Below are 16,262 nucleotides of genomic sequence, written 5' to 3' on the forward strand. Positions count from 1 at the left end.
TGCGTTTATATCATACAACTTTATTTCTCATATTATTACACCCATTATTATATTCCTTACACCAATATATTCACTTATTATGTATTTACATATCTTTATATTTATTATTCTATTCCTATTGTACTAGAGAAAAAAGAAATGAAAATAAATAAAATGAAATACTTAACTAAATTTTAAAAAATAAATACATTAAGAAAAATACATAAGAAATAAAATAAAATGTACTCTCATAAACTTTACTCTGTCTCCCTATCACTCTATGTCTCTTTCAATCTATCCTCCAATCTGCCACCTTGATCTCCAAAATAACCCTGCCTACTCTCTTTCCTCCTCTACCGCTCCTGGCTCACCCCATACCTCAATTTACTACTATGATCTTCCATCAATCTTATCAATTCCCTTCGCCTTCTCTCTTACTTTCCCCTAGAGCGGGGACACTTCCTGCAGTATTCATGCGCTCTATAAATAACGCTAATCATGAATTCATTAATTGTTAAAGTTTGTGATATTAACCTGAAGAAGGTGGTGTCAACCATTCTGACTTCCACCAAATGCCACATTTACGGTCCTTTTTCAAAGCATTCTTATAAAGTATTGTAATAATATGAAATGATTGATGTATTTGAATATGATGTCATTGAATGTGATTTTTTAGTATTATGTTTTTAACATGAATATGTGTTTTATGCAGTTTTAAATAAATGTTAATCCTTGGAAGGATAGAGAGAATGTGGATTTTGAATTCACAGTTTATTTTGAATTTACTTGCTTTGTTTTGTTATTTGACACAACCTCTAAGATCTACCTCTTTTTGAGCTGATGTACTGACTGGAAAGATAAAAATGCAAGTAAACACAGAAGACAAATCACATTGTTTGTTCAGCTAGAAAGTATACTGGACCTGAAGATTGAGTGCACAGTTTAAATGTAAACTATTCCCTCATGCATTCCACGCGAAGCACTTTCATTGGTAATAGAAGATCATGCAGACGGCTGTTCTCTCATGCTAGACCCAAAACAACAGAAACCCTTATACTGAGATCTGTGTCAGGTTAGCCACAGCTCTCTGCAACATGGATCTTAAAGTGCAGACCTCTCTTTGCTTCTGTCGTTCAATAGGTGTATTACTATGGAATAAATAGTATGTGGCATGCATGGGTTATTTTGGTGACCTTCACTAAAAGAGCCTAGAAGGGATGTAGTATATCTAAATAGGGTAAGCATGTGATTAATACCACATGTTTTTAAAGCTCTTTGGATCCAGGAATCTGTTTGCAACTAAGTGAGATAACTAGACATTTTGTGACTTTACACAGTGTCCATGAAGAAACACTAGCTCTGCTTCCCAAGAGGGTTCTACTAAGAGCTTTCACTGCAAGGCCTACTCTATACCTACACATTGTTTGCATGGCCTGCTAAAAAACATTTCTCCAGTGCAGGTTTTCAGCAACATCTATAAATATCAAGAATCATAGGTTTAGAGCCTCTTTAGAAAATTCAATTTATTTGAGTGCAACATACCTTGTGTCTTTCTGAGTTCTTCTACCAGGAACTGCGCTTCCTCCTGGATCCGTTCTTCAATGCTCCTCTTCCCCATCCCAAAATTTCTCAAGGTCATAAGTGAAAATCGACGCATCTGCTTCCAGCGCTCCCCATTACTCATTGTGATCCCTGGTTTGAGGGCCAATGCAAATATGTTAGTTATAGTTTATATTTATTTACTTTAAGAAAAGAAGACCAGCTAAGTGAGAAGGAAGGCTATTCTCACCAAATCCTTTCAAGATGTGATTGTGCACAGGCAAATGTCCTCGGTCCACAAATACATCCTTATTGTCAACAAGGGCTTCTTTTACTGCCTCATACCCACACAGGACCACCATAGGCCGAGGGCCTAAATACACAGTGAAGACTGGACCGTAGGTGTCACCAAGCTTTGAAAAGAAAAGCAACAAGCATTAAGTAGTTTTGAGTATATAAATGTACAAACATTTACAGGACAAATGCTTAGTTAATAGTATTAACTTAATACATTATATCCTTCTCCTAGGGGAAGCTGGGTTTCTGATATTAATGTCCACAAGGTGTGCACCCTGAATATCAAAGCCATAATATTGTGGTAGCCAAATACTGAGGACAAACTAGTGAATCCAAAACATCAGCAGGAAAGTATGATTAGATTTTCAATACCTAACTCTGCATAATGCACCTTGATGAAAAATATATATATATCTATATATCTGTATCTATATATATATATATATCCTCAAAGTACCTAGTTGTAGAAATTCCAATAGTAAATCTATACTTTCTAAATATGCACTTTCCTTTCGATATTTTGGTCTTTGATACTAGGTCCACGATATTCTTGTATCATGATATTCATAGACTTGTTATCCAATAGTACAATTTGCCCATGTACAATGAATATGTCCAGGTTGCATTGTTTTCGAGTATGTAAGTTACCAGAACACATTAATCAGAACACACATACATTTAACACATCAGATATATGCAATTTATTTGACCATCACTGTGCTCACAACATACGCCACCACAATATGCCACCTGCTAACATGCAGCAGAACACATTAGACAGAGTACCTAGCATATATCTCTCTCAGCAGTGAGAGAGAGACCATGTCATGGTACCCGGATTCACAGTAAAATGTACTCATCTCCATCTGCCAGCCAAGGGCATGTGTATAGAAAGTGTAAGCAGTTGGTAAAGCCGTCAGATATTATTATCATACACAAAGGAGTCAATCAATAAGACATGACCACATAACTGAGAATCTGACCACAAAACAAATCTAGTAACATATCATGACCAGAAAAATACCGTAGTACCCCCAAATAGAAAGGCAGCTGGACTTCTGATAACCCTATAACCCCATACAAATGGCAGAATGTGCACTATGCAAATGATGCTAACATACAAAGGATAGCATATTTCCTAACTTAACAATGGTTTCCAACATCATTTGTCATTTGGCCTAATGTACATAAATGATGCTCTTATCTCTACAATGTCTACCTTCTTTGTTGTTCATTCTTGTATAAAATGTATGGGCTGCCTCACTGGCGGCTGTCTTAGGGCAGCGCCTACAGGATGTGTAGCACCTGTTAAAGACAGGGCACATCAGTACGATAAGGAAGGCGCTCCACAACAATCACACCAACCTGAAAGCTTTCCCAGTTTCTCATCAGACATGTCCAGCTGCTACTGGTAAACAGTCTATTAACCCCTTCCCCGCCAAGGACATAATGGTTACGTCCGTGGCTACGGCACTGAGGTGCCACGGACATAACCATTACGTCAAGGGACCAGCCCTCGGGGGAAGTGCTAATGCTCCCCCCGAGGACCGGCGCTCCACTCCCCAGGTCAGGGTTGGAAGGTGAATCGATCGGGCAGCAGGGATGCCTACTAGACACCAGGTAAGATGTTTATGTGTGTGTGTGTGTGTGTTTTTACACTATTGGGGAGCGACCCCATGGGAAAGAGTCGCTCCCCTTGGGGGGGGGGCAATATATTTATCGCCGTTTCTGCCCCCCTTGGGGGCAGATCAGCCTTTTATTTTTATTCCCCCAAAGGAGGCAGAATCCACTTAGCGCCAGGGATCATGTGTGTGGGCTTTGTGTGGGGGCGGCCCGTTGGGCAAGGGTCGCCCCCCAAAGGAGGCAATATTCAGTTATTAACAGTGCATTTCACTTTTGTGAAATCTCTTGTTAATAAAATCTGATCTACTGAACCATTACTCGCCATCGTACCAAATCCAACCAGTATGTGTGGTAAAAATAACAAAACCTGTTCCGCTGTAATCAGGTGTCTAGGGTGGGACCCCAATGATGAAGATTGCCACCAACTTGGTTGGTGGGTGAGGGGTCTTTTTAACATAACCTAGGTGCATTAATTTTCACAATTTTAGTGTTTGGAACATCACAGAAGTACGTGGACACATCAAAATGATCTATTGCAACACGACCTGTGTTTGGAGGGGCATCTATGGTTTTGGTCCCGGGTGCAGCCTTCATCTAGGGAAATCTACCAAACCCAGAATTTTTATTAAACTAGACACCACAAGGAGTCCAGGGAGGTGTGGCTTGCCTGGATCCCCCAACATTTTCTTACCCAGACTCCTCTGCAAAGCTCAAAATTTGCTTAAAAAAGCATATTTTCCTCACTTTTCGTTGTAGAATCACGGCTCCGGCACAACGTCCTACCACCCAGTGTTCCCCTCAGTCTTCCAAGTTAAATTATACCTCACTTGTGTGGGTCCCCACAGCAGAGTCAGCCTAAAGATGCACAAAAATAAAATATGTGCTTATCAACTCCCTGTGCTATCCTCTCAATCTCTACAGGTTTTTGGCCTTTTTCTGTTGCAGGCACCTGGGCCACCCACACAAGTGAGGTATAATTTTTATCGGGAGGTTTGGGGGAACGCTGGGTGGAAGGAAATTTGTGGCTCCTCTCAGGTTCCAGACTTTCTGTCAGCGAAATGTGAGGAAAAAGTGTTTTTTTAGCCAAATTTTGAGGTTTGCACAGGATTCTGGGTAACAGAACCTTGTGAGAGCCCCACAAGTTACCCCATCTTGGATTCCTCTAGGTGAAAACAGCTCTGTTTTCTTTGGGAAAATGTGATGTGTCCACGTTGTGCTGTGGGACATTTCCTATCATGGGCACTACGCCTACCCACACAAGTGAGGTACCATTTTTATCAGGAGTCTTGGGGGAACGCTGGGTGGAAGGCAATTTATGGCAATCTCATATTCCAGAACTTTGTGTCAACGAAATGCGAGGAAAAAGTGTGTTTTTTTAGCCAAATTTTGAGGTTTGCAAAGGATTCTGGGTAACAGAACCTGGTCCGAGCCCCGCAAGTCACCCCTCCTTGGATTCCCCTAGGTCTCTAGTTTTCAGAAATGCACAGGTTTGGTAGGTTTCCCTAGGTGCCGGCTGAGCTAGAGGCCAAAATCTACAGGTAGGCACTTCGCAAAAAACACCTCTGTTTTTTCCCAAAATTTAGGATGTGTCCACGTTGCGCTTTGGGGTGTTTCCTGTCGCTGGCGCTAGGCCTACCCACGCAAGTGAGGTATCATTTTTATCGGGAGACTTGGGGGAACGCTGGGTGGAAGGAAATTTGTAGCTCCTCTCAGATTCCAGAACTTTCTGCCACAGAAATGTGAGGGACATGTGTTTTTTTAGCCAAATTTTGAGGTTTGCAAAGAATTCTGGGTAACAGAACCTGGTCCGAGCCCCGCAAGTCACCCCTCCTTGGATTCCCCTAGGTCTCTAGTTTTCAGAAATGCACAGGTTTGGTAGGTTTCCCTAGGTGCCGGATGAGCTAGAGGCCAAAATCTACAGGTAGGCACTTCGCAAAAAACACCTCTGTTTTTTTCCAAAATTTAGGATGTGTCCACGTTGCGCTTTGGGGTGTTTCCTGTCTCCGGCGCTAGGCCTACCCACGCAAGTGAGGTATCATTTTTATCGGGAGACTTGGGGGAACGCTGGGTGGAAAGAAATTTGTAGCTCCTCTCAGATTCCAGAACTTTCTGCCATAAAAATGTGAGGGACATGTGTTTTTTTAGCCAAATTTTGAGGTTTGCAAAGGATTCTGGGTAATAGAACCTGGTCCGAGCCCCGCAAGTCACCCCTCCTTGGATTCCCCTAGGTCTCTAGTTTTCAGAAATGCACAGGTTTGGTAGGTTTCCCTAGGTGCCGGCTGAGCTAGAGGCCAAAATCTACAGGTAGGCACTTCGCAAAAAACACCTCTGTTTTTTTCCAAAATTTAGGATGTGTCCACGTTGCGCTTTGGGGTGTTTCCTATCGCCGGCGCTAGGCCTACCCACGCAAGTGAGGTATCATTTTTATCGGGAGACTTGGGGGAACGCTGGGTGGAAGGAAGTTTGTAGCTCCTCTCAGATTCCAGAACTTTCTGCCACAGAAATGTGAGGGACATGTGTTTTTTTAGCCAAATTTTGAGGTTTGCAAAGGATTCTGGGTAACAGAACCTGGTCCGAGCCCCGCAAGTCACCCCTCCTTGGATTCCCCTAGGTCTCTAGTTTTCAGAAATGCACAGGTTTGGTAGGTTTCCCCAGGTGCCGGCTGAGCTAGAGGCCAAAATCTACAGGTAGGCACTTCGCAAAAAACACCTCTGTTTTTTTCCAAAATTTAGGATGTGTCCACGTTGCGCTTTGGGGTGTTTCCTGTCGCCGGCGCTAGGCCTACCCACGCAAGTGAGGTATCATTTTTATCGGGAGACTTAGGGGAACGCTGGGTGGAAGGAAATTTGTAGCTCCTCTCAGATTCCAGAACTTTCTGCCACAAAAATGTGAGGGACATGTGTTTTTTTAGCCAAATTTTGAGGTTTGCAAAGGATTCTGGGTAACAGAACCTGGTCCGAGCCCCGCAAGTCACCCCTCCTTGGATTCCCCTAGGTCTCTAGTTTTCAGAAATGCACAGGTTTGGTAGGTTTCCCTAGGTGCCGGCTGAGCTAGAGGCCAAAATCTACAGGTAGGCACTTCGCAAAAAACACCTCTGTTTTTTTCCAAAATTTAGGATGTGTCCACGTTGCGCTTTGGGGTGTTTCCTGTCGCCGGCGCTAGGCCTACCCACGCAAGTGAGGTATCATTTTTATCGGGAGACTTGGGGGAACGCTCGGTGGAAGGAAATTTGTAGCTCCTCTCAGATTCCAGAACTTTCTGCCACAGAAATGTGAGGAGCATGTGTTTTTTTAGCCAAATTTTGAGGTTTGCAAAGGATTCTGGGTAACAGAACCTGGTCCGAGCCCCGCAAGTCACCCCTCCTTGGATTCCCCTAGGTCTCTAGTTTTCAGAAATGCACAGGTTTGGTAGGTTTCCCTAGGTGCCGGCTGAGCTAGAGGCCAAAATCTACAGGTAGGCACTTCGCAAAAAACACCTCTGTTTTTTTCCAAAATTTAGGATGTGTCCACGTTGCGCTTTGGGGTGTTTCCGTCGCCGGCGCTAGGCCTACCCACGCAAGTGAGGTATCATTTTTATCGGGAGACTTGGGGGAACGCTGGGTGGAAGGAAATTTGTAGCTCCTCTCAGATTCCAGAACTTTCTGCCACAGAAATGTGAGGAGCATGTGTTTTTTTAGCCAAATTTTGAGGTTTGCAAAGGATTCTGGGTAACAGAACCTGGTCCGAGCCCCGCAAGTCACCCCTCCTTGGATTCCCCTAGGTCTCTAGTTTTCAGAAATGCACAGGTTTGGTAGTTTTCCATAGGTGCCGGCTGAGCTAGAGGCCAAAATCTACAGGTAGGCACTTCGCAAAAAACACCTCTGTTTTCTTCCAAAAATTTGGATGTGTCCACGTTGCGCTTTGGGGCGTTTCCTGTCGCGGGCGCTAGGCCTACCCACACAAGTGAGGTATCTTTTTTATCGGGAGACTTGGGGGAACATAGATTAGCAAAACAGGTGTTATTGCCCCTTGTCTTTCTCTACATTTTTTCCTTCCAAATATAGGAGAGTGTGTAAAAAAGACATCTATTTGAGAAATGCCCTGTAATTCACATGCTAGTTTGGTCACCCCGGAATTCAGATATGTGCAAATAACCACTGCTCCTCAACACCTTATCTTGTGCCCTTTTTGGAAATACAAAGGTTTTCTTGATAGCAATTTTTTACTCTTTATATTTCAGCAAATGAATTGCTTTATACCCGGTATAGATTGAAAACGCACGTCAGGGTGCAGCTCATTTATTGGCTCTGGGTTCCTTGGGTTCTTGATGAACCTACAAGCCCTATATATCCCCGCAACCAGAGGAGTCCAGCAGACGTAACGGTATATTGCTTTCGATAATCTGACATTGCAGGGAAAAGTTACAGAGTAAAACGTAGAGAAACATTTATGTTTTTTTCACCTCAATTTCAATATTTTTCTTTTTCAGTTGTTATTTTCTGTAGGAAACCCTTGTAGGATCTACACAAATGACCCCTTGCTGAATTCAGAATTTTGTCTACTTTTCAGAAATGTTTAGGTGTCTGGGATCCAGCATTGGTTTCATGCCCATTTCTGTCACTGACTGGAAGGAGGCTGAAAGCACAAAAAACTGCAAAAATGGGGTATGCCCCAGTAAAATGCCAAAATTGTGTTGAAAAATTGGGTTTTCTGATTCAAGTCTGCCTGTTCCTGAAAGCTGGGAAGCTGCTGAGTTTAGCACCGCAAACCCTTTGTTGATGCCATTTTCAGGGGAAAAACCACAAGCCTTTTTCTGCAGCCACTTTTTCCAATTTTTTTGAAAAAAACGAAATTTTCACTGTATTTTGGCCAATTTCTTGGCCTCCTTCAAGGGAACCCACAAAGTCTGGGTACCTCTAAAATCCCTAGGATGTTGGAAAAAAAGGACGCAAATTTGGCTTGGTTAGCTTATGTGGACAAAAAGTTATGAGGGCCTAAGCGCGAACTGCCCCAAATAGGCAAAAAAAGGCCCGGCACAGGAGGGGGAAAAGGCCTGGCAGCGAAGGGGTTAAAGTGAGAGGTTCCCATCTCCCTCTGAAAGGGTATCTCGTCCTGCTCTTCCACTGCCCAACTGAACCCTTGAGTGGCTGCAGGAAAAAGGCAGAGTCAGTAACTACATTTTATTTTGTATTTCACAAGTCTGCCAAGGGGCACTATGATAAATGATACAAGTGTACTCGAGAATATCGAAAATAGAAATATTTTGATATAAGAATGTAGATAAAATAGTGAAGACCAAAATATTGAAAAGTAAGGGCCTCATTAAGAGTCTAGTGGTCTTCAGACAAATTACGACTTTGACGGTGAGACTGCCAAAGGAGCGCTGTCCCCGCCCGGAACATGGTTCCCAATGGCATGACAGCGGTTGGGCTTGTAATCAGCCATGGTGGTGCTGAACTCAGCGCTGCCATGCTGATTACAACCCAACTTTCCACCAGCCTTTCCATAACTGGGACCCCTCCATGAAAGGACCATGGAAAAGTAGTGCAGGGGCCCCCCCTACCCTGCATCCTTGGAATGCGCATTGTCTGCTTTGCAGACAGTGCACATTCCGAGGGTGCTGGTCGGTTCCCTCGGTGCTACAAGTTAGCACTCAGCTCCAGTGCTATCTCGTAGCACTGTTCCCGCCAGTTTGACCGTCAGTAACATTGCAATAGGGTGGGGGGAACCACCAGCATGTCGGTGGCCCTGCGAGTTCCTAATGAGGCCCTAAGTGTATATAGAGGGAACATAGAATTACAATTCCTAACTCAACATTTAGGTACCTTGAAGATATATATTTATAAATTTATACTTACCTTTCAGTAATTTGGATTCAACATTATTTCCTTGATATTTCCATACCACAATATTGGTTTATATAATCAAGGAGTACATTATATAATACCATCAGCCAAATGGCTATTCAACTCATAGAATGTTGCATCGTCGGCTTGTAATTTCATTTCATTACTGTGGTAAGGTGAAAACCACAGCATGCAAAGATGTGTTGGCTGAAATGCCATAATTGTGTGAGTATGTTATACATGACATGGAGTCACTTACCAGCTAGGTTTTAAAAGTCATGTAGTCCAGTTAAAAAAACCTGGTGGTTTTATAAGTAAAGCCAAAGTCAAACTGTTCACATATTTTGTGAGGGTTCACTCATTCATTTACATCACACATTTAAACAAGCACTGTGAATGTGAATAGTTTTGTCTTTTATATAGTGGAACTTTTTACCAAGCTTCAGGATATAACAAGGGTACCATATGGATAATAGCCTGATAACCTTTTAGAACAAAAACAATAACTAAATGACAGGGGGCAGGTGGTTAAAACCATGAGGGTCGAGCAGCATACTTCTTCTGTTTTCCACAATCAAATGGTTGGAAAATGGGTTATTGGTATGGGCAGGTAGGTACCTACACCTAGCAACAAGCCACCAACCTCCACTTAGGTACAGTTAGGTCTCAGTAAATTAATCCCAGCTCAACCCTTGGTAGCTTGGCAACGAGCGTCAAGGCTTAACTTAGGAGACAAAGTGTAAAGCATTCAAATATCACAAAACAGTAATTAAATAAAACACAGGAAACAGTTTAAAAATCAAAAACCAATTTATAAAAATAGTTTATATTTTTATCTTTAAAATGACACAAAAACGATTAAAATCGGTTCAGGGGAACCGGAGATATGATTTTTTAAAGAATTATTATTTTTCTAGCGCTTAGAAACAAAAAGCGCCAATCGGGTCATCTGGTTGCACCAGGACCGGGGCAAAGTCAAAGTTTCAGGCTGACCGCGATGGAGCCCTGCTCGGCTACAAGTCGCGGGAGGCCTCGGTTAAAAAGTTACCTTCTGACTTAGTCTTTATTTTGAAGTTTTTCTTCACCGGGACGAACCTGCCAGTTGAATCCGACCTCCTGGACCCCTTGTCCGGATACGCGATGTGGGTTTTCTCGGTGGTGATTTTTACCTTCGGACTTAGTCGTTTTTTCGAGATGAAAATCCTTCGACCGGGGTAAACCTGGATCTTGATCCGACGTCCGTGGAGCCCTTCTCGGATACGATGGCTGGGAGGTCCCGGTCAACTTTTTACCTTCGGACTTAGTCTCTTTTTCGGATGTTTTTCTTTACCGGGACGAACCACGAAGTCAGGCCGGGTCGCGGTTGAGGCAAGCCGGCTAGAATTTCCGCGGCGGGTCGGTCCCTCTCTGGAGCTTTTTTACAAAATTTGTCAAATCTTCTCCAAACTTCTGGGGCTTCACCCAGATGTTCTTTTAGGGTTCTTTTGGGGTCCACAGCTCACCCCAAGGGTCCAGAAGTTCTGTGATGGTCCTTGGGGGGTGCAGACTTCAACTCCCAGAATGCACCTGGCGCAAACTCCTTTTTGGCCACTGGACAGTGGTCAGCTGGTCACTTTTTCAGGAGTTGGTGCAGGGGACTCTGGATAGCAATTTTTCACCTGTAGCAAACAGGGAGTCCCTCCTTGAACCAGTTGAAGCCAGGCAAAGTCCTTCTTGTGGTGAAGCCCAAGTGTGCAGCTGGTGCAGTCCTTCTGAGTGCAGGTTCCAGGTGCAGGCCAGGGGTCCAGCAGGGCAGTCCTTCTTCTCCTTTAGTTCTTTTCTTGTTGAAATCTGGTAGGGATCTGAGGTGTGGGTGCAGGTCTGCCAGTTTTATCCTTGCTCCTGGGTGAAAAGCAGGGGGGCCCTGGTTCTCCAATCAGGGACAGGGTCGTCCCCCTGCGATGACCACTTCCTGGGAAGTGTGGCAAAAATCCATCCCAGAAGGCAACAGTCTCTAAAAATCCAACATGGATGAATCTGATTTTTGGAGGTTACATCTGGCTGAGCCCACCCACTGGTGTGGCTAAAAATCATAAACACACCCCTCTCCTGCCCTCTCCTAATCTAATCAAGGGGGCACCTAATTGTCTCGGGTTGCAGGATGTGGGGGTGTTGCTGGGTGCTCCAAATGTCCTTCTCTGCCTTTGAAGACCAGTTTGGCAGCCCTCCCCCTTCCTGCCTCACCATCTGCTGAGGGGAGATTCTCTCCCCCAAGCACATTCCTTTGTGTGAAGCCAGGCCACTTCACACCTCATCAAGGCAGCCTGGCAGAAGCTGCTGCAGGCTGGCCAATCAGAGCACAGCAGCAAAAACAATGCAGAGCTGAAATTGGCAACTTTTTAGGTAAAGTCTAAACTTTTTACCTGAACAAGTTATATTAAATCCAACAACTGGAAGTTGTGGGATTTATTACAACAATTAATTTGATACCAAATTCTTGGTATGTAACATTTAAGGAGACTTTAAAATTTAAAATAAAGTCTGCCCATTCTAGCCTATGAAGGCCATTTACTTCAATGAGGGAAAAACGAATTTGGCTGTTTTTACCTCACCAGGGCTTATAAATCTATTTTTATAAAGTCCCTGCTTATAGTTACATGGCACCCAGCCCTAGGGGCACATAGGGCACACCTTAGGGGTGACTTATATGTAAAAATAAGGTAGTTTAAGACTTTGGAAGTACCTTTAATTCCAAAGTCGAATTTGCATATAACTTTAATTTAAAAGCAGCCAGCAAGGCAGGCTTGCTTTTAAAATGACACTGGGCACCTCAGCAGTGCACCTAGGTGTGCACCACCTATGCTGTGGTCCCTAAACCTACATGCCCCAACATATACTAGGGACCTATAGGTAAGTTAACTTAGCCAATTATAATTCGCCTAATTTGCATATCCATTTTACACAGAGCACAGGCCCTGGGACTGGTTAGCAGTACCCAGGGCACCATCAAAGTCAGGAAAACACCAGCAAAAAGAGGAAAATGGGGGCAAAAAGTAATGGGGCCTCTGCAATCAGCCCTGTTTCCTCACACAACCCCCCCCAGCCCACACGCCCAGCAGACTCAGCCCAACCCTGGGAGAGTCTTCCTGGCTTGTTAGGCGAGGAAGACAGTGAAGAAAACTGTCTGTCCCTTTGCAGGGCCTACTCTGCCTTATATCCTCCTGTCAGGGTCACTCCCTATGGGTAGTGAAGCCATCCCAACAGTAAATGGACCCAACTCAAACTGAAACTTTCCTCTAGGGGGGTCTTCCTCCTTTCTCTCTGCCAACTTGGGTAGTGAGGTGCCCACCTCCCCTACTCCAAACTTTGCTAGGGCAACACCTAGCTTACCCGAAGAGGTCACCCAACACTTGAGCAACCCCACCATGACCAATAGGGTCAGGGGGCCTACTTTGCTATTGGCCCTGGGGTCTGCCTCCCAGGCCCAGTACATTGCTGCCAGGAAGGCTAGCACCCAGCAAAGGCTACTGACAGCTGTCAGTACCCAGAACCTCACCCTAAGCTCTCCACTGACAGGTGGCTGAGCTGCTTTAGGGGCTTCTTTGGGGTCCTGGCACCCCTCTTGCTGTCTAGAGTGGGGGGCTACCACCTCCTGTGGCAGACACCCTCCTTCCACTCTCCCTTCTGTCAGTGCAGGGGCAACACCTTGCATCTGGACAGCTGCCTGACTACTCAGGACTTCCTTGGGGTCAGGTGAGGCCTCACCAGTGCCAACTCTGGGCTCCCCCCTTACCTGGGCAGAAGGCCCTTGGCTCCCTGGAACTCTCTTTAAGAGTGGCCTACCCTTCCTTTTCTTCTTTCCTTTTCTTGGGGACCCCTGTCTCCTAACTGTAGGGACTGACTCCCCAGGACTTTGGGTAGGGGGGGGGCGCCCTGGGCGACCACCCATCTGTGACCAGACTCACCTCTGGGAGGTCATTGCCCAGGATACAATCTAGGGGAAGGTCAGCACTGACTACCACCCTAATCCAGTCAAGGATACCCTCCCTCTCTAGGGGCACTATGGCTACAGGTTTGGAGGTGACCTCCCCTGTGGCTATCCTGACTTTCTTTGTCTTTCCTGGGACATACATGTCTGGGGTCACTAACCGGTCACTCACTATAGTGTGACTGGCACAGGTGTCTATCAGGCCAGTGGTAGGGATCCCATTCACTTGAATGTGGTGGAAGTGCCTACTCCCACCCTCAGGGATCACCAGCTTACCATCTGGTCCTGTCTCCCAGCTCAATGCTAGGAGGACTTCATCATCTGAGGAATCCTCCTCTATGGCTACACTGGACAGCCCAATCAATCAATCAATCAATCAATCATAGTATTTATAAAGCGCGCTATGTACCCGTCAGGGTTTCGAGGCGCTGAGGGGGGGGCTGCTGGTTTAGCGGTCGAAGAGCCAGGTCTTGAGGAGCCTTCTGAATGCGAGGAGGTCCTGGGTCTGGCGAAGAGATGTGGGGAGAGAGTTCCAGGTCTTGGCGGCGAGGAAGGAGAAGGATCTGCCGCCGGATGTCTTGCGCTGGATTCGGGGTACGATGGCGAGGGCGAGGTTGGCGGATCGGAGTTGACGTGTTGGAGTGTAGAAGTTGAGTCTGGTGTTGAGGTAGGAGAGTCCGGTGTTGTGAAGTGCCTTGTGAGCGTGGGTCAGGAGTTTGAAGGTGATCCTCTTGTCTACCGGGAGCCAGTGGAGTTCCTTTAGGTGAGGGGAGATGTGACTTCGGCGGGGTAAGTTGAGGATCAGTCGGGCGGAGGCATTTTGGATACGTTGGAGGCGTTTGATGTCTTTGGTTGGGATGCCTGTGTAGAGTGCGTTGCCGTAGTCAAGTCTGCTGCTGACGAGGGCCTGGGTCACCGTCTTTCTGGTTTCTGTTGGAATCCACTTGAAGATTCTGCGGAGCATTCGAAGGGTGTTGAAACAGGAGGAGGAGACGGCGCTCACCTGTTTGGACATGGTGAGGGCGGAGTCCAGGATGAAGCCGAGGTTTCTTGCGTGGCTGGCAGGGGTGGGTGGGGGTCCGAGGACGGAGGGCCACCATGAGTCGTTCCAGGCTGAGGGAGTGCGTCCGAGGATGAGGACTTCCGTCTTGTCGTCCAGTGCTAACCACCTTCTTTGGACAGGCTGCATCTCCTCTGAAGTGACCTGTCTGCTGACAGTCAAAGCAAGCCCTACTGTCCAAGAGCTTTTTTTAACCCTGGGTCTAACTGTCTCTGCTTGTTTAGAGTGGGAGTGGGATTTACTCTCCTCCTTCTTAGGGTTCTGGGGTACAGAGGGAGTCTCTGTGGTGGGCTTACCACCTCCCTCCTTAGGTTTTTGGGGACCTGTCCCCCCCCTCTTGGAGTCTCCCCCCTGGGACTTGACAACCACCCTGGTTCTCACCACTCATCAGCTGACTCCCCTAGCTCTCTAGGGTTGGTCTGCTTAGAGTCCACTAGATGCTGGCGTAACCTTTCTTGGGTACAATTGGTCAAGATGTGCTCTCTCATGATCAGATTGTATAACCCCTCATAAGTATCTACTTTGTTACCAATAATCCAGCCCTCTAGTGCCTTTAGTGAAATGTCCACAAAGTCAACCCAAGACTGGGTACTGACCTTCTGGGTGTCCCTGAACTTCATTCTATATTGCTCTGGGGTCAGACCAAACTTCTTGGCTAAGCACCTCTTCATACTAGGGTATGAATCTGCCTCCTCCCCCCTTAAGGTCAGAAGCCTATCCCTCCCTGAGTTGGGGACCAACTCCCACAAAAGGGAACCCCAGTATTGAGGCCTAACCCTTCTCATTTGGAGTGCCCTCTCAAAGGCCCCCAGCCACTTATCTATGTCATCCCCCTCTACATAAGCAGGAACCACCCCTTTGGGTAATCTGGGGCAAACTCCCCCACCCATGGACACCTCAGCTTCTTTATCGCCTCCATCTCTTTTCTCTTTGTATGCCCACTTTTTCTTTTCTAGGGCCAGCTTGTCTGCTTCCAAAGCTATGTATGCTAGCTGGGCCTCCAGCTCTCTTTCTCTGATGGATGGGTTATCTCCTCCTGAAAGGAGCCCCTTCCCACCACTAGCTTTGGGTCTGCCCCTAGTGACTGTATTTAGTGAGGACCGTTCTTCCTCATTCTCACTTAGGCTCAGATGCCTTCCCTCCCCTGAGTGGTTAGAGTTAGCATCCTCCCCTTTTTCTCCCTCCTCTGGAGCTTCCTCTGACTCTACCTCTTGGGCCTCAGCCCATGCTGTCAGGGATTTGATCAGGATTTGCTTCCTGAGATCAGTGGTTGCAGGCAACCCTCTTTCAATACACAACCCCCTAAGCTGGACTACTGTCAGTGTGGGTAGGCTAGCCAGATCAAGCTCCATGGTTCCCTAGTTTTGTGTCAACAAAAACTTTTTGCAAAAATTGGAAACAAGAATTTAGAAAAATTACAAAAATTCAATAATTGAAATTAATCCAAATTAAAAATTAAAAACAATTTTTGCACTAGGACAATTTAAAGGATTTTTAATTTGTTTTACTTAAAACTATAACGTGATATTGAACACAAGTACAGGATCCCGTCGCTGCTTCCAAAAATGTTGGAAAATGGGTTATTGGTATGGGCAGGTAGGTACCTACACCTAGCAACAAGCCACCAACCTCCACTTAGGTACAGTTAGGTCTCAGTAAATTAATCCCAGCTCAACCCTTGGTAGCTTGGCAACGAGCGTCAAGGCTTAACTTAGGAGACAAAGTGTAAAGCATTCAAATATCACAAAACAGCAATTAAATAAAACACAGGAAACAGTTTAAAAATCCAAAACCAATTTATAAAAATAGTTTATATTTTTATCTTTAAAATGACACAAAAACGATTAAAATCGGTTCAGGGGAACCGGAGATATGAATTTTTAAAGAATTATTATTTTTCTAGCGCTTAGAAACAAAAAGCGCCAATCGGGTCATCTGGTTGCACCAGGACCGGGGCAAAGTCAAAGTTTCAG

The 16,262-nt window shown here is 45.4% G+C and overlaps 1 protein-coding gene across 1 annotated transcript in view; it reads right to left on the reverse strand.

Annotated features, from left to right (window-relative positions):
• The window catches only part of LOC138259672 (cytochrome P450 2F3-like), a 159,728-nt gene that overhangs the window by 121,939 nt on the left and 21,527 nt on the right, over positions 1 to 16,262 (reverse strand). Inside the window, exons 2-3 of the mRNA XM_069207545.1 lie at positions 1,769 to 1,931; positions 1,522 to 1,671 (exon numbers count right to left, since the gene is read on the reverse strand). Of these exons, the coding sequence (XP_069063646.1) occupies positions 1,522 to 1,671; positions 1,769 to 1,931 (313 nt within the window). The remainder of the gene's footprint in view (positions 1 to 1,521; positions 1,672 to 1,768; positions 1,932 to 16,262) is intronic.

The sequence above is a fragment of the Pleurodeles waltl genome, chromosome 9, assembly GCF_031143425.1.
Source record: "Pleurodeles waltl isolate 20211129_DDA chromosome 9, aPleWal1.hap1.20221129, whole genome shotgun sequence".
Lineage (NCBI taxonomy): Eukaryota > Metazoa > Chordata > Amphibia > Caudata > Salamandridae > Pleurodeles > Pleurodeles waltl.